The sequence below is a fragment of the Orussus abietinus genome, unplaced genomic scaffold, assembly GCF_000612105.2.
Source record: "Orussus abietinus isolate OABI.00-Male unplaced genomic scaffold, Oabi_2.0 scaffold272, whole genome shotgun sequence".
In the NCBI taxonomy this organism is placed as follows: Eukaryota; Metazoa; Arthropoda; class Insecta; order Hymenoptera; family Orussidae; genus Orussus; species Orussus abietinus.
Genome location: NW_019394585.1, coordinates 30,230 through 54,193, shown reverse-complemented (window position 1 = coordinate 54,193; position 23,964 = coordinate 30,230). Strand labels below are relative to the sequence as shown.

The window sequence follows — 23,964 nt, the reverse complement described above, 5'->3', positions numbered from 1 at the left end:
ATTCCCAAAGAAGGTCACGACTCTCATGAAATGTCAATTTTAACAACGACGTGTTTAAAATATTATTAACACGTTCGCAACCGCTGACGTGAATTCACGTCATTTTAAATTCTATTCCTGTTTTGCCGCTGACGTGAATTCACGTCATTTTGAATTCTATTCCTGTTTTGCCGCTGACGTGGATTCACGTCATTTTAAATTTTATTCCTGATTGCCGCTGACGTGAATCACGTCCATAACTAAACACGATACAAGTGTGCGGCAACCAGTTTCAGAATTTCATTATTTTCGTCGGTACTCGGTATTTGAAACGGAAAAAATTTGCCGGTCGCGAATGTGTTAAGGTGAAGTGAAACGCGTCGAGGAACTTGATCAACGTCGATAATGAAGATTTTTCTAAATGCCTATGTTGCCGACGTTCGTTTTTATATCGACAGCTGGGTCGAATTATATTGGGTATTGTACCAAATGGCATACTCCACCTGTCGTTTTCGTACAATAATTATAAAGAAATCGAAGTAAAACTCCAGAAATCCTCTGGATTCATGCTTTCTGGGGCCCTAATTGACTGCAGAGGGACCCCCTGCGCCATCTGTGATTTCCAGGTCAATTAAATTTTCACTCCGAGACCTCGTATTCCCATCGTTTTGGCATAGAAGCGCATACAACACTTTTTTTGCCCTTATCCCGTTCAAATGCGAGTTTATCGATTACCAGAGTGTTCTAAATTGTCGTAAAATTGTCCTGACCCTTTCGATTCTCATATCAGAGCCTTCGATAATTGTATATCGATCGAAATATGAGAGCTCGACGCCATTTTGGTTCTGGGCTGAGTTAAAAACTTTTGTTAAAAAATCCAAATTTTGAACGTGTCAGGACAATTCTTAGATGATCAGGAGTGATGTGTCAAAGTTTGGGACAGTCTAATGCCCTTAAAAAAAAGTGTTATATTCGAATCGACTGATTTGAAGGGGGTTTCACTTCACCTTAACGAATTCATAAAAACGTGAGATTTCACAAATGTCAGGACCTTCGTTAGAGACTTTATTTCAAACGATACGACATACGCACAATTCGAGAAAGAGTTTCATGAACGATTGATTCATCGGACGCTAGATTAATATCACCATAAGATCGAAGATGGGACTCCGGAAAAAAAGAAAAAAAAAAGAAAAAGAAAAAGGAGAGGTCTCGTCTTTTTCCTCTCTTTCTCCTCTCATTGGAAGACGTGGAGACGAAGGAGAGCCGAGAACGTCGATCGGTGCCAGGTGCCAAGAGTCCCTTCCCCTCGTGAACCCTGGTTCCTTTAATTGACATATTACGCGCGTGGACCCGCTAAAGAGAGAGAAAAAAAAACATCGAAAGAGAGTCCAGAACGAAGCAATCGTGAGTCTAGAGAGATTCGAGTCCTACGTTAACTTAACAACGGGGCGCGTTCGAGATTCATATTTTTTTTACATGGTCCTTGGACTGAAAACGCAGGGAGAGAAGGAAAAACGGAACCAGACGAAGTTAACACACGTGACGATAAATTGTTGCGATAAATCTACATAGATCTACCTATACAAATTTAGACAAACTCGATTAACGGTACGGATTACAAAACGATACGATTTATCACAACATGTAGTCATTTTAAAGGTGACTTCTCCCGCAACGATGAATCGTTACGATGAATCGTTACGATGAATCGTTACAGTAAATCGGTGTAAATCGATATGTACAGACCCAACTTACGTTATCTGTTCAGATAACATGTGAACGATATACAGGAATTGGACGCAATACATTTAACTCTGAAGAGATTACAAATCGCTACGATTTATCGCTACGCGTGTACCCAACACCTGACGACGGTGTCAGGGGTTATCGCCATCGCGGACGTCTGCTCGTGCAAAGACAACGACGATGGGCGTCGTCGCTCATCTCGTCGTCGGGTACTCGTGAATTGTCCTAACAAACTAATTTCAGGTCCGACCTGCGACTTGTCGACCCCTTGGTCGGGAAAAGGAAGAGAAACGAACTGTCTCCTTCGAGTCGAATCCGTCGAGGTTCGCACCCAGGTGCACGTAGGACGCTCTCGAGGTTCAAAATTACCCTGAGGGTACAATGATGAACATGTTTGCCTTCCCGTGGACCATGGTACCGTCATTTCTTGAACGAAAAGCGTCCATGTCCTCTCCGTCGAGGTTCGCACCCAGGTGCACGTAGGACGCTCTCGAGGTTCAAGATCATCCTGAGGGTACAACGGTGAACATGATTGCCTTCTCCGTGGTCCATGGTGCCGTCATTTTTTGAATGGAAAGCGTCCATGTCCTCTCCTTCGAGTTGAATCCGTCGAGGTTCGCACCCAGGTGCACGTAGGACGCTCTCGAGGTTCAAGATCATCCTGAGGGTACAATAGTGAACATGTTTGCCTTCCCCGTAGAACATGGTGCCGTCATTTCTTGAACGAAAAGCGTCCACGTCCTCTCCTTCGAGTCGAATCCGTCGAGGTTCGCACCCAGGTGCACGTAGAACGCTCTCGAGGTTCGAGATCATCCTGAGGGTACAATTGTGAACATGATTGCCTTCCCCGTGGTCCATGATGCCGTTATTTCTTGAATGGAAAGCATCCATGTCCGCTGGGGTACAGAGGTTCACGCGGCGTATATAGCGATGAGGAAGATCGATTTTGGTCTTGGTCTTGCAAAAAGTGCAAGATCGATTTTGCACTTTTGCAACAACGTGCAAGACCGATTCCGCGTTTCTTGCAAAAAGTGCAATGACCAATTTAAGGTGATGTGAAAGTGGCTACTAAGAGGTCTCGTTTATGAAACTTTTCTCTTAACTGGGTGTATCGAATCGTTTCAAAGTTTCCAACGTGAATAAGGAGGCTTTAAGGAAGGTCCTGACACCGGTGAAATTTCAATTGTTCGAACATTTGTTTATAGGTATTTTGTTAAATTTTTTATTAAAAATGAAATTTCATGGATGTCGGGATGTCGTTAGAGCCCCCATATTCACGTTGCAAGCACGGAGAAAACTTTTATGAACGATCGATGCCACTTTCACATCCCCTTAACACTTTTTGCAAAAAGGGAAAGATCAATTTGCATCTTTCATTCGACATCAAGCCCAAGACCGATTTTCCTCATCCCTGCGCGTATATTTACAGCTTACTTGCGAGACGTCGCGAGCGTCGTACTAACAAACTATCACACGTTACTAAGGTAAGGAGTGTCGGTCTATCTTCGGGGAGCCCTCACTGGAAGGTCGCAAAAGGGGTAACTCAACGTTTCGGTATGGAGCAGGCATCCCGAAGAATACCCAAGGTCGTGAGAATAAAATCTAAGAGTCTGAGAACTCGAGGAGCCCGGGACGAGGGCGCAATGCCGGCCGCTCCGAAACGTCAAGTCACCACGTGGTCGGCGGCGGATCACGTGACCGCTGCCACGTTGGACCACGTGACCGCTGTCACGTTGAATCACGTGACCGCTCTCACGTTGGACCACGTGACCGCACTCACGTTGGACCACGTGACCGCTGTCACGTTGGACCACGTGACCGCTGTCACGTTGGACCACGTGACCGCTCTCACGTTAGACCATGTGACCGCTCTCACGTTGGACCACGTGACCGCTGTTACGTTGGACCACGTGACCGCTGTCACGTTGGACCACGTGACGCCCCACGTGGCTCGTCGAGCGAGGGGAAGCCCTCGAAGGGACTCTCGTTAGAATTACAATTTACAGCGCCCGGACGGAGAGAAACACCTCGACGGCCGTGGCATCGGAAACGAGAGAGAGAGAAAGAGAGAAAAAAAAATAAGGAACCGAGCCACGGCCCACGTGACCTAACCTCGACTCCGCGGATGTACGAGGGCTCCAAGGGGCAAGGCATATTTAAGTACCCCGTCTTCCTCTCCGCGTCGCGTTTGAGCGCATCTCGCAAGTACGTCGCTATTAAGTAATCCAAGATGGCGGCCGGCATCACGTGAGCTTGGGCTTGTTCCTTCGGAAGGGGAAGTGGAGCTTCCGGCGGCGCCTCTTGAGCTCGTCGTTGTCCGCCGTCGAGTTAGAGTCCGTCGAGAGGGTCTCGTCGTCGACGGACATGACGGTGGGCAGGTCCCTGAGAGGCTTCTTGACGAAGCCGTGGCGCGCGGCCATCTTGTCCGCGTCCAGGGAGTTCTCCGAGAGGGAGGTCTTCGAGAGAAAAGACGAGGGGAACGGCCGGTCCTCGTGGAGGATCATGTTGGTGTCCTGACTATAGGACCGGACCATGCTGCCCTTCTCCCGGGCCGGCGGCTTCGGCGCCTCCTCCGCACCCTCGCCCACTGTGAACTGCACCACCTCCGGGGGCGTCTCCTTCCCCGTCTCGCTGCTCGACGAGTCGGGCGGCACCGAGGTCTCCTTCCACGCCAGGCCCTCCAACACACCTAGGGACATAACGGGGCCTCGCCGTGTTACTTTGCACTGCTCTCGCGGGATAGGATTATATGCCAAGGAAGACTCTAGGTTACGCGTGGGGATGGTATACCGAGGAGGACTCTAGGTAACATGAAGATACAACATATACTAGAGAGAACTCTAGGTGACATCGGTGTACGGTATATACCGAGGAGGACGCTAGGTGACACAAGGATACAATATATACTGCGGAGGACTCTAGGTGACATGAGAATACGACATATACTAAAGAGAACTCTAGGTGTCATCGGTATACGGTATATACCGAGGAGGACTCTAGGTAACTCAAGGATACAATATATACTGAAGAGGACTCTAGGTGACTTGAGCAGACAACTTGTACCAATGAGAACTCTTGGTGACATCGGTGTACAGTATATACCGAGGAGGACTCTAGGTGACACAAGGATACAATATATACTGCAGAGGACTCTAGGTGACACGAGGATACAATATATACTGCGGAGAACTCTAGGTAACATGAGGATACGATATATACTAAAGAGAACTCTAGGTGTCATCGGTATACGGTATATACCGAGGAGGACTCTAGGTAACACAAGGATACAATATATACTGAAGAGGACTCTAGGTGACTTGAGCATACATGTACCAATGAGAACTCATGGTGACATCGGTGTACGGTATATACCGAGGAGGGCTCTAGGTGATACACGGATACAATATATACTGCGGAGGACTAGGTGACACAAGAATACAATATATACTGCGTAGAACTCTAGGTGACATGAGGATACGACATATACTAAAGAGAACTCTAGGTGTCATCGGTATACGGTATATACCGAGGAAGACTCTAGGTAACACAAGGATACAATATATACTGAAGTGGACTCTAGGTGACTTGAGCATACAACATGTACCAATGAGAACTCTTGATGACATCGGTATACGGTATATACCGAGGAGGACTCTAGGTGACACTGGGATACAATATATACTGCGCAGGACTCTAGGTGCCATGAGGATGCAACATATACTAAAGAGAACTCTAGATAATACCAAGGTACAGCATATAGTGAAGAGAACTCTAGGTAACATCAATATGTGATACATACTAAGAACTCTAGATGACACCAATATACGATACATAGTGAGGGAGATTCTAGGTAACGTGAATCAATATATACTGAGAAGGATTTTGGTAATACAAGTATACATTATATACCGATGAAGACTGGGTAACATCACTGAACAGCACATATCAAAGAGAACTCTAGGTGATATGAATATACAGTACACTGAGAAGGACTCTAGGTAATATCGGTAAAGAATCCAACCATGTTAATAAAAAATATGACATTAAACGGTAACATTAATTCACATTGGTTTCCAGGTGCGGTCAGGAATAGGGGAATATAGTGAGCAGGACTATAGGCGAGAGTGCAGCCGGAGAACGTAACGTTACGTCCCCGTGTTAACCCTTTATACATTGGTCGCCATACGGATCAGTGCCCGGAATGAGTAATTGTTTTAAGTAACCGAACTTTACAATAAATTTTTTAAAGAATAATATATCACGCTATAAAGGGTTAACATTCGCAGATTTGCGAGACGGACCGAGGAACACAAGATACAGCGAGGAGACTACGGGCAAGAACGTTCTCCGATTATCCAATACGTCCCTACAAGGAATTAGATGAATCTACGAATAGATCTAGCATTAGCCGAAACGCTACTCGCACCTTAAATGTATCTTCTAAAACAGTTTATATTAGTGGTTCGTTTAAGGTGAAGTGAAACCCCCTTCAAATCAGTCGATTCGAATACAACACTTTTATTTATGGGTATTGGACCAAACTGTCCGAAACTTTGTCACATGACTCGTGGTCGTCTAAGAATTGTCCTGGCACATTCAAAATTTGGATTTTTAAAAAAACTTTTCAACTCAGCCCAGACTAGGACCAAAATGGCGTCGAGCTTTCATATTTCGATCAATATACAATTATCGAGCGCTCTGATATGAGAATCGAAAGAGTCAGGACAATTTTACGACAATTTAGAACACTCTGGTAGTCGATAAACTCATTTGAACGGGATAAAGGCCAAAAAAGTGTTTTATGCGCTTCTGTACTAGAACGATAGGAATGCGAGGTTTCGAAGGGAAAATTTAATTGGCCTGGAAATCACAGATGGCGCAGGGAGTCCCTCTGCAGTCAATTAGGGTCCAAAAAAGCATGAATCCAGAGGATTTCTGGAGTTTTACTTCGATTTCTTTATAATTATTGTAAGAAAACGACAGGTGGAGTATGCTATTTGGTACAATACCCAATATAATTCGATATAACTGTCAATATAAAAACGAACGACGGCAACGTAGGCATTTAGAAAAATCTTCTTTATCGACGTTGATCAAGTTCCTCGACATGTTTCACTTCACTTTAAGGTGAAGTGAAACCCTCTTCAAATTAGTCGATCGAATACAACACATTTTTTAAGGGTATTAGACCAACCTATCCGAAATTTTGACACATCTCTCCTGATCATCTAAGAATTGTCCTGACACATTCAAAATTTGGATTTTTTAAGAAAAATTTTTTAACTCAGCCCATACTAGAACCAAAATGGAGTCGAGCTCTCATATTTCGATTAATATACAATTATCGAAGGCTCTGATATGAGAAACGAAAGGGTCAGGACAATTTTACGACAATTTAGAACACTCTGGTAATCGATAAACTCGCATTTCACCGGGATAAAGGCAAAAAAAGTGTTGTATGCGCTTCTATGCTTTAACGATGGTAATACGAGGTTTCGTAGTGAAAATTTAATTGGCCTGGAAATCACAGATGGCGCAGGGAGTCCCTCTGCAATCAATTAGGGTCCAAGAAAGCACGAATCCAGAGGATTTCTGGAGTTTTACTTCGATTTCTTTATAATTATTGTACGAAAATGACAGGTGGAGTATGCCATTTGGTACAATACCCAATATAATTCGACCTAGCTGTCAATATAAAAACGAACGTCGGCAACGTAGGCATTTAGACAAATCTTCTTTATCGACGTCGATGAAGTTCCTCGACGTGTTTCACTTCACCTTAATAGTATAAAGATAGAAAGTATTGTAAAAGACATCGTAGATCCAGCTCCACTGTGCTCTTACAGACTCCCGTAAAGACCTTTTTGTAAACTCGAAATTGACAAGACAAAAGTACCCCCAAATTGTTATACAGGGTGTCGGGTGTTTAAAGAAAATTTTCACAAACTATTAAATAAAGGGGAGAAAACGAAGCACAGGGGATTCGGCATTCCTCGTGCAGGGCTCTTTAAAAAAAAAAATCGCTTACACTCGAGCTAGGGGAATTACAAGTCGGGTCAACGAACGCATGATTACAGGAACGTGTTATCAATTGTCCGTGATTAGCAAATTTCCTTGGGGTCGTCCAGTGGGTCTTGATAGCATGGTCAGAACTTCCGCTCTTATCATCATATCGCGGGTTTCCGAGGCGCGCATTCGTTCTCCTTGAATTTTCTTTCGATAAGTTCAAGAGAAGAAGAGGAATTCTCCCTTGCCAAGTACCGAGACGAGGAATTTTCTCTCGAGAAAGTAAAGAAAAACAGAGAAATTTTCTCTCGACAAAAAAGAGGAATTATCTCTTGACAAATCAAGAGAAAAAAAAGAAGAATTCTCCCTTGCCAAGTACTGAGACAAGAAATTTTCTCTTGAGAAAGTCAAAAGAAAAAAAAAAACATGAAATTCCCCTTCATCAAGCCAAAAGAGGGATGTTCTCTCGAGGAAGTAAAGAAAAACAGAGAAATTTTCTCTTGACAAAAAAGAGGAATTATCTCTTGACAAATCAAGAAAAAAATAAGAATTCTACCTTGCCAAATACCGAGACGAGGAATTTTCTCCTGAGAAAGTCAGAAGAAAAAAGAAAAACGTGAAATTCCCCTTCATCAAGCCAAAAGAGGAATTTTCTCTCGAGAAAGTAAAGAAAACAGAGGAATTTTCTCTTGACAAAAAAGAGGAATTATCTCTTGACAAATCAAGAAAAGAAGAGGAATTCTCCCTTGGCAAGTACCGAGAAGAGGAATTTTCTCTTAACAAAGTGAAAAACAAAAATGTTAAATTTCCCTTCATCAAGCCAAAAGAGGAATTTTCTCTCGAGAAAGTAAAGAAAACGGAGGAATTTTCTCTTGAGAAAAAAGAGGAATTATCTCTCGACAAATGTAGAAAAAAATAGGAAATCTTCTTAATCCCGTAATTGGAGGTGCAGCACGAAGGAACGTGACATAGATATGTACAAGTCCGAGACACGATGCTTCGATACATCCATCGACGCCTGTCTTAACACCCAGAGGTTTTTTAACATCAACTTAGCTGGACTTAACGCGAGGTCCTTCCTAATAATCCTGCGGCGATCGTCCACGAGGTCGAAAAGGGACGGCCCTGGGTCCCACCTAAATCGAGGTCTAAAAAAAGTGTCAATTCTCCCCCCTCGACATCGTTAATGCTTATCAGCTAATCAGCCTATCGGCGGGAAAGAGTGAGCGAAGGTGAGCAATTGTCACCACGTGGACCCGAGTGTATACGTATGCGTCCGTTCATACATGATCTATGTATACACGTGTGATATGAGCTTTCACGTGACTTTATTAATTAATTACGAGCTGGGGTTACACACAATGAGAGACGGCGAATAGCATATCGTAAGGGTTATCGTAAGTCACAGTGATCGAGTTGATTGCGGCGAGACGGGTCCTCGCGAGGGGTCTTTATTTATTTTTTTTTTATTATCACGTAATCATGATTATAAAGTGCTTTCTTTCTCCCGGGGATTCTATTTACTACCGAATAATCTCGATTACAAAGTGCTCCTTCCGTACGAGGGATTTTTTATTATTACGGGATCACGATTATAAAGTGCTTCATTCCTCGCAAGGATTTCTTCATACTATCGTATAATCGTGATTATAAGGTGCTTTCTCCCAAGGATTTCTTTTTTTTTTTATTATCGAGTAATCGCGATTATAAAATGCTCCCTTCCTCGCGAGGATTTTTATTAAAATCGCATAATCACGATTATAAATTGATTCCTCCCTCACGTGAATTTTTTTTATTATCGAGTAATCACGATTATAAATTCCTTCCTTCGCATAATCACGATTATAAATTGCTTTCTCCCTCGCGTGAATTTTTTTTATTATCGAGTAATCACGATTATAAATTCCTTCCTTCCCTCACGTGAATTTTTTTTATTATCGAGTAATCACGATTATAAATTCCTTCCTTCGCATAATCACGATTATAAATTGCTTTCTCCCTCGCGTGAATTTTTTTTATTATCGAGTAATCACGATTATAAATTCCTTCCTTCCTCGTGAGGATTTTTATTATCATCGCATAATCACGATTATAAAGTCATTCCTTCCTCGCAAGAATTTTTTTTAATTATCGAGTAATCACGATTATAAATTGCATCCTCTCTCGGGAGGATTTTATGTGTTATTGAGTAATCACGATCATAAATTGCTCTCTCCCTTGCGAGGATTTTTTGTATTATCGAGTAATCACGATTATAAAGTAATTTCTTCCTCTCAAGAATTTTTTTAATTATCGAGTAATCACGATTATAAATTGGTTTCTCTTTCGCGAGGATTTTTTGTGTTATTGAGTAATCACGATTATAAATTGCTTTCTTGCTCACGAGGATTTTTATTATCATCGCAAATCACAATTATAAAATGATTCCTTCCTCGCAAGAATTTATTCATACTATCGCATAATCGTGATTATAAGGTGCTTTCTCCCAAGGATTTCTTTTTTTTTTATTATCGAGTAATCGCGATTATAAAATGCTTCCTTCCTCGCGAGGATTTTTATTATCATCGCATAATGACGATTATAAAGTGATTCCTACCTCGCAAGAATTTTTTTAATTACCTAGTAATCACGATTATAAATTGCTTTCTTTCTCACGTGGATTTTTTATGTTATCGAGTAATCACGATTATAAAGTGCTTCCTTCCTCGCGAGGATTTTTATTATCATCGCATAATCACGATTATAAAGTGATTCCTACCTCGCAAGAATTTTTTTAATTACCTAGTAATCACGATTATAAATTGCTTTCTTTCTCACGTGGATTTTTTATGTTACCGAGTAATCACGATTATAAATTCCTTCCTTCCTCGTGAGGATTTTTATTATCATCGCATAATCACGATTATAAAGTGATTCCTACCTCGCAAGAATTTTTTTAATTATCAAGTAATCACGATTATAAATTGGTTTCTCTCTCGCGAGGATTTTTTGTGTTATCAAGTAATCACGATTATAAATTGCTTTCTTTCTCACGAGGATTTTTATCATCGCATAATCACGATTATAAAGTGATTCCCTCACGTGGACCTCTCGAGGCGTTCGTCCATCTTGAACCTACTCTAATTACTCGAGGTGTGCACTAGCGAATGTATACACATAAATTCTCTGCAATTATATCCACCAGTGCCCTCTTCGAATACCACAAATTCGTGTTCCCTGCTCGTATGAATCCTTTTTTACGGATATGGTACCGTCAAAACGCCAAACCGTCAAAGAGAAGTCATGTCCCCCAGGGTACACTGGTGAATATCGTTTCATCCATCCGCAGACAAACCAAGAAACTCGATAGAGTTTCGAGCCAAATACATTTTTGAGCGAGAAACTCACAGCGTCGTGTTTCCTTTTAGAGAGAATTCCCTTCACAGATAATCGTACGGATGATCATGAAAGTGACCTAAGTAATTTTCTTTCTTCTTCTTCTTTTTTTTTTTTTTTCTAAGAATCTAACATTACATTCTTGCAATTAACATTTTAATTTTCTTTTATCTAATCTTAATTTAAATTTTATTCCAATTTAGACTCTTTACTTGGACCACTTGGCAAGAAGTGACGAATCAACAGTGTCGGAAGATACATTGTCAACCGATGGCAAGGTTCGTTTCGTAGGGAAAATAAAACCTGTCGAACCTTCACAAATTTACCGCGAACTTATGGGAATAACCGAGTACGAGTGCCTTCTTATCATACACCTGCACCACATCCGCAGGAAAGACATTCATGTCCGCCACTGTACAATTACTTGCGCCCGCTCAATTACCTCGAGAGATTGTTAACTCATATCGCGTCACATCATTGAGAATCCTGTCGCAGAAAACCTGGCTACCTATATAGACTTATTGCCTACAAAACGTCTCTCCGCAACTTCCTCTAAGTGTCTATATACATTATCGTGTATTACATATCCACCCCGTATAGGTAAACAGTCTTAAGTCCAACTTCCTCCAATATTAGTTATTTCTTTTATCTATTCATTGATTTTGCCTCGTTGTAAAACTTAGACAAAACTTCCTGAAATGGACTCACCACCGTTCACCTCTACGGTGAAGATACACTGTCGCATATACTAATATAAATTCCCTCCTTACTAGTATACCGAGATAATAATTGTTTGCACCTCGCTGATTAATTAACTAACCCCTTTTGGATTATTCGGACGAAACTCCTGCCCTTACGTTCTACACTTCACTTTCACTTTCAGGTCTTCCTCTCTTCGTAAGGAGTATTTCAACGATCCTCCAGGAAGGAGACGGTCGAAAGGAAACGCTTTTTCAGACCCTCCGGCTTCCTCTGTTTCTTTTCTCCTTCTCTCAATTTCTATTTAATACTGTGGCGCGTATTACCGCTATTCGGGAGCATCGTTCAAGCCGGAATTTCCATCTGTCGATATGAACAATGTAAGGCACGTGTTTGATAACGCCCGAGCTGTTTATAAAATCTAAATAAAAAAATTTTCCCTTCGTAACGGTCCTGCCGTTCTATCTTACAATTTACATAACACAGATCTGCATCTTCCTCTCTTTCCTTGCTGCTAACAAGGGAAATCCTATCCTTTGATTCGACGCTGCCTTGATATCCGTTAATATTCTAATCACCCGGTCCTTATTAAAGCTTCTCGTTATCAACATGTTGTAATAATTTCGCTCTAATTGCAGCTAGGGCGTGCCACTCGACTGAGCATTAAAAGCAAACGATTTGAATCGCACTTGTCCTGGGAACGTTATCACAGCCGATGGAACATGATTACAGGCAATCGACTACCCGAGTGCCCAAAACGTGCTCCTTCTCCCACCACTGATCGATCGATGCTCAATCACTGCTGACTTCTCACAGACTTTGATGCCGAAGCATCGTCGCAGGACACTGGTACAACCGTGTGTAGACTTATCGAAGTAACAAAGGGCTCTTATGGAGTTATGGTGCAGCATGGAAGCCCTTACAACTAGACATCCGTTCCTTCGTGGAACGAATGAACTTTCCAGCAGTCGCTTATCGATGCACCCTCTGGCTTGCCGACTAACAATAAGGGAGGCCCCCCCCCACACACACACTCACACGAGAACGGTCGGTTGGATAAATACAGAGAGTCTAATCAAGGAGAGGTTACGTCGAATCACCCTTGATCGTAGCACATTAGTCCAGGCGTATTAATACTCCTCGAGTAAGGGCAAGCGGAGCCAGAGTTTTTAGTTCCAGGCAACAAGTAGAATGGAAAAAAAAAATACGGGAGAACGGAGAAACATAGGGGATAAAAAATACGAGATTCTACCCTACTCGAACGAGACATTACCCGGTATAACCATCGTCGAAAGGTTATAAAGGGCTTGTGTCGAGATCTCGGACCGAGTTCTAACATCGTGGACACAGGCCATAACTGGTTATAACGAATTACTGCGAATTACTGCGATTTACTGCGAATTATTGCGAATTACCGCACTTACTACGTGTGAAGCAGACTGCCCGACCACGTGGCTTCGACTGACAGCTGTCACCTGCGCGGCAAGCGCTGCGCGTGAAACCGGCGATAACAACCTAACATAACCTCTATCGCACTTGAATTTAACTAAATTTACCGCATGGCGAGATAACGCTTAAAGATGTCGCAGATAGTTTGCTATCCGCGTAATCGTGTCGTAAAACTCTCGAGAGCACATTTGAACGTATTCTCCAAGTTACGAAAGCACTATTACATATGTAAGACATAGAAGTATCGTATAAAGCGCGATAGACTTACTTCAATTGTGGGCAAAATAAATGGCACTGATTAAAGGAAAGAAAACTAAAAAGAACAGTCCCTTCTAAGGGCCAGAAAAACGGTTTCGAGATAACCCTGCAGTTAGGAGAGCAGAGACGCGATAACTGCGACCGAAGCGCGTTAATGGTGACTTTTTACAGCGGTGCCTATTTTATCGTCTATCTAATTGTAAGTGCGAAAGAAGCCAGCCCCGTAAAAAAACGAAGCGGTAAAAGGAGGGTGCCCAAAATCTGGCATAGAAGACGTACTCTTGTAAATATATGTCTATATACACACACATACGATAAGTCGAGCAACGATCGATCAATCCGAGTGCTCGTGGGTGTCCGTTTCCAGCTTACCTGCGGCACCGGAAGAGGATGGGGTGTAAAGTGAGCTTACATCGTCGTCTAAATCATCTTGGCTACTCATGCGTCCTGGAACGATAGAAGAACCACTCAAGTAACCTCTTAAACGTAACCGTAGTACATGCGAAAGAAATGTATGGGCTACATTTAACAACACGAAGAGCGATTTTTAATAAGCGAGCCTTAAACCGATACCTCTGAGCCCGAGGTTCCTGCCATTAGGCGCTCCTCTATATAGAATGGTCTCCAGATAATTCAATCCATTGTTGTTGATGATGTTGAACCCACAGAGGAGTTCGATCTGCTTCCAACGGTGGACTCGCTCCTGGAGTTCGGCCGTGACTTCGTTAAGCGCCGTCCTGGCCTCGACGATGCTTCTGTCGACCTCATCGATTGACTTGCCATGAGTCGACACAAAGGCACCCACTAGGCTGGACCTCTTCTTCTTTAATTTTTCACACTGTAAATTAGTAACCGCTTTCTTTGAAAGCGTTCTCTAGCTACGTGGTTGGGGTTATTCTCGGGGAGGGTGCTCGGTCTCCAGGGGTAGCGGAACTCAAATCAAATCCTTGGGTACAACTGGTCCAAGGACTTATTTTCAAATCAATGTTGCCAGGTCCTCGTATTGGAACTAATAATTTCTCCAGACGTACTGAAAGTATTTTTTTCTCTCCCTAGGTAGCGCAGCAGAGTCTCGCCGCTGTTAAGTATTTCAATTTTGTTAAATGCTGGACCAAAATAAAGGTAATCCGAAATTGAATTCGGCTACTCTTTTTCCGGTCTCGCATCCCAATGGTTATATCATCAATAAATAATAATTAACGTTCTTTAAATAGCTTATTCTCTCCCACTTTGGATTCTAAAAATCTAAATCATTAACGAGAATTTCTTCAGATTTGCATAAGAATTCCTTTCTTCGGTCTATCCTCAAATGGGTGAAAATTTCCTCAAATTTGCTTCGAAATTCCTTATTTCTACAGTCTTAAGGTGAAGTGAAACACGTCGAGGAACTTGATCAACGTCGATAAAGAAGATTTTTCTAAATGCCTACGTTGCCGACGTTCGTTTTTATATTGACAGCTGGGTCGAATTACATTGAATATTGTACCAAATGGCATACTCCACCTGTCGTTTTCGTACAATGAATATCAAGAAATCGAAGTAAAACTCCAGAAATCTACTGGATTTAAACTTTCTGGGGCCCCAATTGACTGCAGAGGGACCCCCTGCGCCATCTGTGATTTCCAGGTCAATTAAATTTTCACTCCGAGACCCCGTATTCCCATCGTTTTAGCATAGAAGCGCATACAACTCTTTTTTTGCCCTTATCCTGTTCAAACGCGAGTTTATCGATTACCAGAGTGTTCTAAATTGTCGTAAAATTGTCCTGACCCTTTCGATTCTCATATCAGAGCCTTCGATAATTGTATATTGATCGAAATATGAGAGCTCGACGCCATTTTGGTTCTGGTCTGGACTGAGTTAAAAAATTTTTTTGAAAAATCCAAATTTTGAATGTGTCAGGACAATTCTTAGATGATCAGGAGTGATGTGTCAAAGTTTCGGACAGTTTGGTCTAATACCCTTAAAAAAAAGTGTTGTATTCGAATCGACTGATTTGAAGGGTGTTTCACTTCACCTTAAAACAAAATGGGGTCAAAACCCCAGTGAAAATTTCCTCAGATTTATCTCGAAATTCCTTATTTCTTCGGTCTATCCTCAAACGGATTGAAAATTTCCTTAAATTTTGCAGAAAAATCTTCAGACCTAACAACACCGTTTCAGACATCAGGAAGGGAGAACCTACTGCTTCTCGCGCCTGCTGGAGTTGCTTCTCCGCTGAGATCTTCTTCTTCGTGTACGCCTTGTTCTCGATCTCGTGGGTGAGCTGAAGCCAATGCTGCAATCCAACCGGAGGAGACCAACAGCGATCCTCCAGTTCGCCCTCGGCGCGCTGTAGCTCCAGCTTCAACATCTACGGGATAGACAGAGCGCTGTAGACACTTATTTTACACAAATTAAGGTGAAGTGAAACACGTCGAGGAACTTGATCGACGTCGATAAAGATTTTTCTAAATGCCTACGTTGCCGACGTTCGTTTTTATATTGACAGCTGGGTTGAATTATATTGGGTATTGTACCAAATGGCATACTCCACCTGTCGTTTTCGTACAATAATTATAAAGAAATCGAAGTAAAACGCCAGAAATCCTCTGGATTCATGCTTTCTGGGGCCCTAATTGACTGCAGAGGGACCCCCTGCGCCATCTGTGATTTCCAGGTCAATTAAATTTTCACTCCGAGACCTCGTATTACCATCGTTTTAGCATAGAAGCGCATACAACACTTTTTTTGCCTTTATCCCGTTCAAATGCGAGTTTATCGATTACCAGAGTGTTCTAAATTGTCGTAAAATTGTCCTGACTCTTTCGATTCTCATGGGAGCCTTCGATATTTGTATATCGATCGAAATATGAGAGCTCGACGCCATTTTGGTTCTGGTCAGGACTGAGTTAAAAAGTTTTTTTAAAAAATCCAAATTTTGAATGTGCCAGGACAATTCTTAGATGATCAGGACTGATGTGTCAAAGTTTCGGACAGTTTGGTCTAATACCCTTAAAAAAAAGTGTTGTATTCGAAACGACTGATTTGAAGGGGGTTTCACTTCACCTTAAGATAAATACTATGCATCAACTGATAAGAATTTTTAGACTGACTTCTATCTCTGCTTTCAACTGTGAGACCTCGAGGTCCGAGTAGGAGGTGTGCAGTCCTGAGCTCTCGTCCTGTAGCCGTTTCTCCAGGTTCTGCTTCTCCGTAGCCGCACTCTCCTGCTCCATCCTGGCCCTCTCGAGTTCTTTCTACACGATAGACCATTAACTTGAATCTATTGGAAATACCGAGATACCTCTCGACATTACGTTACCAGAGAGATATGTACTGTACCTGCAGATCCTCGAGGGCAAGCTCGGCCTTGTGCAGGCTCTCCATGTCTTTCATCATCCTGTGGAGGTGTTTTTGAGAATTCTTCTTCTGTTGGTAGGCGTACCAGCAACCAATGAGGGCTCCGAACAGCAGAGTGATCAGTACGAGGTCCTTGACACTGTGGCCCGTGTCTGGCAATTTTAGAGTTCACGATCACACTCTTCCAGGGCGACAAAGATACATGTCGAACGGCTATCTTTAAGGTTACCTTTCGGAGGGCCGAACAATACCACGTCCATAGCCTTCAGGGCAATCTTCTGTTTGTGGATTGGGTCCTTGATTCCTAACACGTTGCTTAAGTAATGCATGTTGTTCACTGCCAACCTGAACACCAAAGAATGACGTTAGAGATCCTTGGGCTAACATAACCTATGTCGAGAGGTTACCTGGGGAGCGTAGCACCCGTCACCCGATGTTGTATGAATGTGGGAACATATTGGGGCAGATCGACGTTGCTGGTCAGCCATTCGGATGTTTGCTCAATGGTCCAATTGTGCACCTCGGAGCGCAGCCAGGCTTCCCACAGCTCTCGCACGCTGATGTGCATATCGTCATTGTGATGGAACGCTCGCTGTCTCCTCTCGTAGCCAGCCTCGTATTGTAATTCTTCTCGTAAGAACTGTAAAGAGAGTATCACACAGAATAAAGTCATCGGGATGTACTAAATAAAACGTGTAAAGAGAATAAAATTACATTCTCTGGTATTAAATACTATGCTTACATCATCAGACTCCGAGAGATCTATGTTTCCATTAGCATCGTCATCGAGTTGACTATGGAGTGACTTAATGGCTTCCAGTCCGAGACGATCTTGGGAGGCCATCGTGAGGCAAGCTAAGTCGTCGTTACAAGTTTCTGTACCTAGAACCGGTAAAGAGATGTTTTAACTAATGTTGATATCAATTAGCGTGAAGAAGTAACCATTTCCAATTCCTCTTATGTGAATTTTTAAGTGTGAAATGATTGGAAATGAATAGTTAAACTTATCTTATGATTTGACATTACTCGAGAGGATCCACACTCTTGTTACTTGCTCCCAGAATCATGTTATTTGTGGAATAATTACCGCCTCGAGTATCGTCTCATCATTACCAATACTATACTATATCCCTATCGAACAAAAATAGAACTCCACTTATACATAATCTTTCTGCATCTAATGGGCCAATAGCAATTCAAAGATAGTAATCTTAATGCGATTTTCTCTGGTAATATCTGCTAATTATCTTTCTTTGTTGTCACTACATGTGCATCGATTGCATCGATCGATTCACCTTTTAATTAAATTCCGATTCATCTGAACTGGTTTGCGACATCCACTTCGGTTTGCAGTTTGCTTATCGACCGTTCCGCTAGTATCGACCAAACGTATCCGGATTATACATATCCTAACTAAAGGAAACATGTCTTTATGTATCTATATGCCAATCACGATATTCACCGTACTTCATCCGCACAATATTTAGCAAGAACCATTGCACCTAAACGATCTATCCCGACTATAATCTCATCTATCGCAGAAGTTTCATACGTAACCGTACAATCAAACCGAAGGGATCCGACAAAAACAAGTACATCGCTTTTTGCTTTCAAACATAACAGTGGACGTAACTAGCGGACAAGTCGTACGGCTAGCCATATGCATAAGGAACGATATTTTAAAATCTGTATAATAAATCGTTTCAAGCCCTCGACATGCAGGGCTGGAAAGCAGAGCCTCGGAGTGGGCCAACGGGGCTTCGTATTGTCGAAAGGATGTTACCAGCCTCGTGCGCGACCGCTTGAGCCAAGCCATCGGTGAGGCTGGAGGAGAAGGCAGGAATTTTGGAGGCACCGGAGGAGCCAGACTGGAAGCCGGTGACGTCGAGGGCTCCGCCGCTGGCAAGGATCCCGCGGCAACACCAGGAGAGGAGCTGCAGGCCGATCAGCAGTGTCACGTCGGCGTTCACGGGTGCTCGCATTTTAGGTTAGCTCTCCACCTCCCCGCTGATACCTCACGCGGCCGCCGCGATGTGAGAATCGATCCTGAGAGAGCTCCTCGCGGGCCGCCCTGTCACCTTCGACGTCGACTCGCGATCGCGAGCATTCAAGGTTAACCGACTGTCGGGACACCGGGGTTAGGCGCGACGACGTAGGCTCGAGGGAGAGTGACCTCCCTTCCGCATCTACGGCGATTACGAGGGCGGCGGGTTCGCGAAGGTGCGCCGATCTAATATTGTCAGCTCCATTAAGCCAGTCGAATGAGATGCCTCCGAGGATTATTTCATATATGCCCCGATGATTTATATTAATTAAGTACACTGGGTCTCGGGAATCAGATGTTCTCTATCAAGGCCACTGGGCACGGGCTAGAAGCGCGATAGATGACAAACTCGCGCGAACTCGTGGTATTCGCGGCCTCCTTGTGGTGCACCAAATTTACCGAACTACTCGAATCCGACGAGAATGTTCTTCACTCTTTTCTTTTCCTTACGTTAAATAATTCCTTTCTTGGTTAGATTATCGATAACAAGGGTATTGGGTCGTTTGCTCGACTTGATAAGAATGTTTAGTGCGACATGTGTAAATATGTATATCAGAGAGTTGTGTGTGTATGTATGCGTCGCCAAAATTACTCATTCTCGCATCTGATTGGGTATTTCCGTTGGAGCCTGCGCAGAACGACCAATCTGTGCTAATTTATGCGCAGCTGGTAAGCAAAATTTAAGGGATGATCGGGGGTAATCAGCTGTTCGCCCAGTGTCATGTCAATTCGTGGTGATCTGAAATCTGTTAAATGTCAATTTAAACATTTCTTAAAAGAAGACGGGCTGGGAGAGTGAGTGAATTCCTAGTTTAAAAAATTCAACTATTTTAAGTCGATCGAAACCATAACTCAAAGTATTGGTAGGTTGCACACTTAACAGAATGATATAATTTTGATGTCGTCTTTTCTTTCAGTTTATGCTAAATTTTATTTTCAGGCAAAATGTCCCCTGCGTTGCTGGCAAATGAGGAACGGTGTCTCGGTGGGATGACTTTCTTTGCGCAGAGCCATCCCATAGAACTCTGCGGCAGCAATGGACTCCCTTTAACTCCAAACTCGATAACCATATATGGAAAGTCTCAGTTTTTAAATACGATTGCTCATCCTAATCTCTCGACTTACCTGGACATCATCAGAAGCAAGCATGGTAATGTCGATAAAACTTACGTTAGTAGTCCAACTTGTAAGTCCTGAATCATACATGTTTCCTGTTCTTAGAGAGAACCGTGGTAGTCGCAGAATACAGTGGTGTAACGTTGAGGAGTAAGGACGCTTTGCCATCCGAGGAAGTCGTGAGAATTGCATATCAATGTCTCCTTGGCTTACAGCATATGCACGAGTTGGGTCTCGTTCATCGACATCTGAGTCCAGACAATATTCTAATTAAAAAGGACGGAAATGTTCAGCTCTACAATTATGGTTTATATTATATGACAGACAGTGGGAGAAACGTATCGTTCCCTATCAGGTAACTTTTATTGAATTTTAATTAAGTCCTTCTTGTACTAAACGTCTACCTTGCTTGATTTTATGATTCCAGTTATCCAAAATATACTGCACCAGAAGTATTTCTTAGTACCGGAGTAAGTGGCATTAAGGTTGATTCTTGGTCATTGGGTATAATAATTGCAGAATGCCTTTTGAAGCGTCCTATATGGCCAGGTATTAAGTTGTCGCAGTGTTTGAGAAAGGTTCTGAGTCTCCTACATTCGGAAACAACCATTTTTGAACGGTTGGCCAGGGAAAATAATTGCTTTGAAACGTATCAAGTAAGTTCGCTTTCAAATGTTCATTCTAATACTTATCAACTGTGTAATATTACATAAATACAATTAATTGAAATAGGCTTTATCGCAAGACATAAAAGACTTCGTAAATGCCTGCCTTCAAATACATCCATCAAAACGTAGCACCGTGGACGAATTGCTGCAATTGCCATTATTTGAAAACTTTTTGAAGAAGGATGCAAAGGAGAAAGAAGCTAACTTATATAAACATGTCATTGTGAGGAAAATGGATGAACTCTATTATCTTTGGCAGCTAGCCGGGGGAGACATAACGATTGAATTAAAGAAACAAGGGCTCATTAGGTCAAGACCACCCATTCTGTCGATACCAAAGTAACAAGAACCGTGGAACAATGGAATTACATTTTCCTTAATCGATTCAATTAATACAATTAGTTTGAAATTTTATTGTTTAGTTTAGTAATACTGTTGGGCCAGATGTTTGGACGTCGAGACACGGCTGGTTTACTTGACCTAAGAGTAGTAAAAGTTTCTCTCGATACATTGAAGCAACGATTGTCTCACATACCATACATAGCAAATTACCCTAGATTGACAAATCAGTATGTGCACCTACATAATTAATACAAACATAGTTTAATATCCAGCGAAATGAATAGTAATTAATGCTCTTTTTCTGTAGAATGGAAGTACACCCACAAGATGACATAAATAATGCAGCTTCTAAGCTGCCTCTAATCATCCGAGAGAGAGATACCGAGTACCAATTTTACAGGATTGTTCTCTACGACAGATTATTACAGGTATTTAGATGAAACGTCAGTTTCCTTTCTCTCTTATAATTCTATAATTAGTTCTTTCTAGGTTTACCCAATTTCAAGAAAGGCAATTATAAGAGAAGCTCATAAGGATATCCCTCCACCGGTGCGAGGTGCAGTATGGGCTGCGTTGCTCGGAGTCAAGGGTGACATTCAAAGACGATACGAGATGATCGATAAGGAAACTCCAACACACACCGACAGACAGGTTCTCTTCGCACATCCTATAATACTATTACATTTGCTCTGTTTTATTACAATTATCATCGTAGATCTATTTTTACTTAGATCGAAGTCGACATCCCAAGATGTCATCAGTACAGCGAACTACTGTCATCAGGTGCTGGACACGAAAGATTACAAAGACTGCTGAAAGCCTGGGTCAGAGACAATCCACATTATGTATATTGGCAAGGTCTTGATTCGCTCACAGCTCCATTCCTTTATCTCAACTTTAATAACGAAGGTTCTAACCTACAAACCATATTAAGTCATATGTAAGGCAGCACATTCTTAATGCGCAATTTTTCAGCTCGTGCCTTCGCTTGCCTTTCGGAATTCATTCCCAAATATCTGCACAAATTCTTCCTAAAGGACAACTCTGCTGTTATTCAAGAATATTTAGGGAAATTCTCTCAAATCATTGCCTTCCACGATCCACAATTAGCCAATCATCTGAAGTCCATAAACTTCGTTCCTGAGCTATTCGCCATACCATGGTTCCTAACTATGTTTTCACGTGAGTACTCTCAATTGATACTTGTACATTACAATTACAACATACTGTAAACAATGTCAATTTGTACTCAAATTAAGGATCTACTTGACAGATGTGTTTCCGCTTCACAAGATACTCCACTTATGGGACAAGCTTCTCTTAGGAGATTCCTCGTTCCCCCTTTTCGTCGGCCTAGCAATTCTGAGGCAACTACGAGACTCTTTATTGACGTCTGGTTTCAACGAATGCATTCTACTCTTCTCTGATCTTCCCGAAATAGACATAGAACTCTGCGTCAAGGACTCCATGACGATGTATCAAAAGACTCCTGGAAGCATCGCATATCGAAAGCACCAGTTCGATCAATCCAAGGTACGAAGCTAGGATTTTCTCCGATTATACTACATTACAAATTTCATTTGATCTACCTTTTAATAACTGTTTTACAACCACGCAGGCGATCAACTGGCTGGAACACGAGCCTGGGACTGAAAAGATGCCTCGAATCAGTATCGAAGATTTTTTGCAAGTCTTGAATAGCAATCCTGACAGCGTCATTGTAGTTGACATACGTAACAACATACAGTATGTATTTTTAATTATTTAAGGTGAAGTGAAACAAGTCGAGAAACTTAATCGACGTCGGTAAAAAAATCTTCTAAATACCTACGTTGACGACGCTCATTTTTATATTGACAGCTGGGTCAAATTATATTGGGTATTGTCCTAAATGGTATACTCCACCTGTCGTTTTCGTACATTAATCATAAAGAGATCGAAGTAAAACTCCAGAAATCCTCTGGATTCATGCTTTCTGGGGCCCCAATTGACTGCAGAGGGACCCCCTGCGCCATCTGTGATTTCCAGGTTAATTAAATTTTCCCTCCGAGACCTCGTATTCCCGTCGTCTTAGCACAGAACCGCATAAAACACTTTTTTTGCCTTTATCCCGTTCAAATGCGAGTTTATCGATTACCAGAGTGTTCTAAATTGTCATAAAATTGCCTTAACTCTTTCGTTTCTCATATCGGAGCCTTCGATAATTGTAGATTGATCGAAATATGAGAGCTCGACGCCATTTTGATTCTGGTCTGGGCCAAGTTAGACTATTTTTTCCAAAAATCCAAATTTTAAATGTGTCAGGACAATTCTTACAAGGAAACATTCCCAAGTGTCCGCCCCCGATCTTATTGATTTTCATATATGTGGAAAACACAAAAATCTAAGAGATACGTGTTTTTTTTATATCTGCAATGATCCACATTTAACACGTTCCCTGCCGAAACAAATGACGAGTACGCTGTCGTAAATAGACCGTGGGGCGTATACGCCCCACGCGGCAGGGAACGTGTTAAGGGGTGAAACAACCCCCCAAAGTTTGGCGAAAATTCGATTTTTATAACAATTTTCGTAGAAGCAATATGGAGGGATTTCGACGAAACTTGGTATAAACGTATTCCGTATAAGGACAGTGAAAACACAATATTGTTCAGCAATGCTACACCCCCCCCCAAGGAGGTGAACTACCCTTCAAGCGACATTTTTTTGTAATATCTATTAAACGAGCATTCCTACTTAAGTCCCACTTACGCGATGTGATTGCTCACAAAAAATAAAGAAATACGTGTTTTTTGCTTTTTGCCAATAAACATTTATACATCGGTTGTAAACAATGAATGTAGGTGGTATACGGGTATATTTCGACTAGCTATATTGGATTATATCGTGACCAATTCATTGTACATAAATCTTGTGAACGTGCTTATTCCTCAAAAT

At 42.2% G+C, this 23,964-nt stretch overlaps 3 protein-coding genes across 6 annotated transcripts; 1 reads left to right on the top strand and 2 right to left on the bottom strand.

The window, feature by feature from the left end:
- Positions 1 to 1,031: 1,031 nt before the first annotated feature.
- On the bottom strand, positions 1,032 to 2,653 carry LOC105696044. Its single transcript, XM_023432779.1, has 2 exons — positions 2,198 to 2,653; positions 1,032 to 2,059 (listed from the first exon to the last, which is right to left on the bottom strand). The coding sequence occupies exons 1-2, from the start codon at positions 2,617 to 2,619 to the stop codon at positions 1,954 to 1,956; spliced, it is 528 nt and encodes a 175-aa protein (XP_023288547.1). The 5' UTR covers positions 2,620 to 2,653; the 3' UTR covers positions 1,032 to 1,953.
- A 337-nt stretch (positions 2,654 to 2,990) lies between these two features.
- Positions 2,991 to 19,435, bottom strand: LOC105696043 (stromal interaction molecule homolog). 4 transcript variants are annotated; one of them, XR_001103676.2, is made up of 11 exons: positions 18,641 to 19,432; positions 17,600 to 17,739; positions 17,265 to 17,497; positions 17,087 to 17,202; positions 16,840 to 17,009; positions 16,611 to 16,754; positions 15,701 to 15,868; positions 14,089 to 14,353; positions 13,888 to 13,962; positions 10,570 to 12,171; positions 9,804 to 10,515 (listed from the first exon to the last, which is right to left on the bottom strand). XR_001103676.2 is itself a non-coding variant. In XM_012418187.2 (10 exons), exons 1-10 carry the CDS (start codon positions 18,837 to 18,839, stop codon positions 3,972 to 3,974), a joined length of 1,941 nt encoding a protein of 646 aa, XP_012273610.1. In that variant the 5' UTR covers positions 18,840 to 19,435; the 3' UTR covers positions 2,991 to 3,971. The 4 variants fall into 4 exon arrangements, 3 of the variants coding, with proteins under 3 accessions (XP_012273610.1, XP_012273609.1, XP_012273611.1); XM_012418187.2 differs by lacking the exons at positions 9,804 to 10,515; positions 10,570 to 12,171 and adding an exon at positions 2,991 to 4,417 and having other exon boundaries at positions 14,089 to 14,338; positions 18,641 to 19,435; XM_012418186.2 differs by lacking the exons at positions 9,804 to 10,515; positions 10,570 to 12,171 and adding an exon at positions 2,991 to 4,417 and having other exon boundaries at positions 18,641 to 19,434.
- Positions 19,436 to 19,589: 154 nt separating this feature from the next.
- LOC105696057 (TBC domain-containing protein kinase-like protein) lies at positions 19,590 to 22,847 on the top strand. Its single transcript, XM_023432781.1, has 12 exons — positions 19,590 to 19,764; positions 19,842 to 20,051; positions 20,123 to 20,372; positions 20,445 to 20,673; positions 20,750 to 21,024; positions 21,108 to 21,254; positions 21,335 to 21,455; positions 21,517 to 21,678; positions 21,759 to 21,936; positions 22,003 to 22,209; positions 22,301 to 22,560; positions 22,646 to 22,847. Exons 2-12 carry the CDS (start codon positions 19,847 to 19,849, stop codon positions 22,793 to 22,795), a joined length of 2,184 nt encoding a protein of 727 aa, XP_023288549.1. The 5' UTR covers positions 19,590 to 19,764; positions 19,842 to 19,846; the 3' UTR covers positions 22,796 to 22,847.
- The last annotated feature ends 1,117 nt before the right edge of the window (positions 22,848 to 23,964 follow it).

What these genes read in the sequence shown, in the direction of transcription:
- LOC105696044 (XM_023432779.1), bottom strand. Translation starts at nt 2,619, where the DNA reads ATGGATGCTTTCCATTCAAGAAATAACGGCATCATGGACCACGGGGAA. An exon ending in AGCGTCCTACGTGCACCTGG is followed by an intron (nt 2,060 to 2,197) that starts GTGCGAACCTCG and finishes ACGTGCACCTGG; the next exon opens with GTGCGAACCTCGACGGATTC.
- LOC105696043 (XM_012418186.2), bottom strand. Translation starts at nt 18,839, where the DNA reads ATGCGAGCACCCGTGAACGCCGACGTGACACTGCTGATCGGCCTGCAG. An exon ending in TTGCCCTCGAGGATCTGCAG is followed by an intron (nt 16,755 to 16,839) that starts GTACAGTACATA and finishes TCTATCGTGTAG; the next exon opens with AAAGAACTCGAGAGGGCCAG. An exon ending in AGTTGAAAGCAGAGATAGAA is followed by an intron (nt 15,869 to 16,610) that starts GTCAGTCTAAAA and finishes TCTATCCCGTAG; the next exon opens with ATGTTGAAGCTGGAGCTACA.
- LOC105696057 (XM_023432781.1), top strand. Translation starts at nt 19,847, where the DNA reads ATGTCCCCTGCGTTGCTGGCAAATGAGGAACGGTGTCTCGGTGGGATG. An exon ending in ATTGCTTTGAAACGTATCAA is followed by an intron (nt 20,674 to 20,749) that starts GTAAGTTCGCTT and finishes TAATTGAAATAG; the next exon opens with GCTTTATCGCAAGACATAAA. An exon ending in GTTCCTAACTATGTTTTCAC is followed by an intron (nt 22,210 to 22,300) that starts GTGAGTACTCTC and finishes TCTACTTGACAG; the next exon opens with ATGTGTTTCCGCTTCACAAG.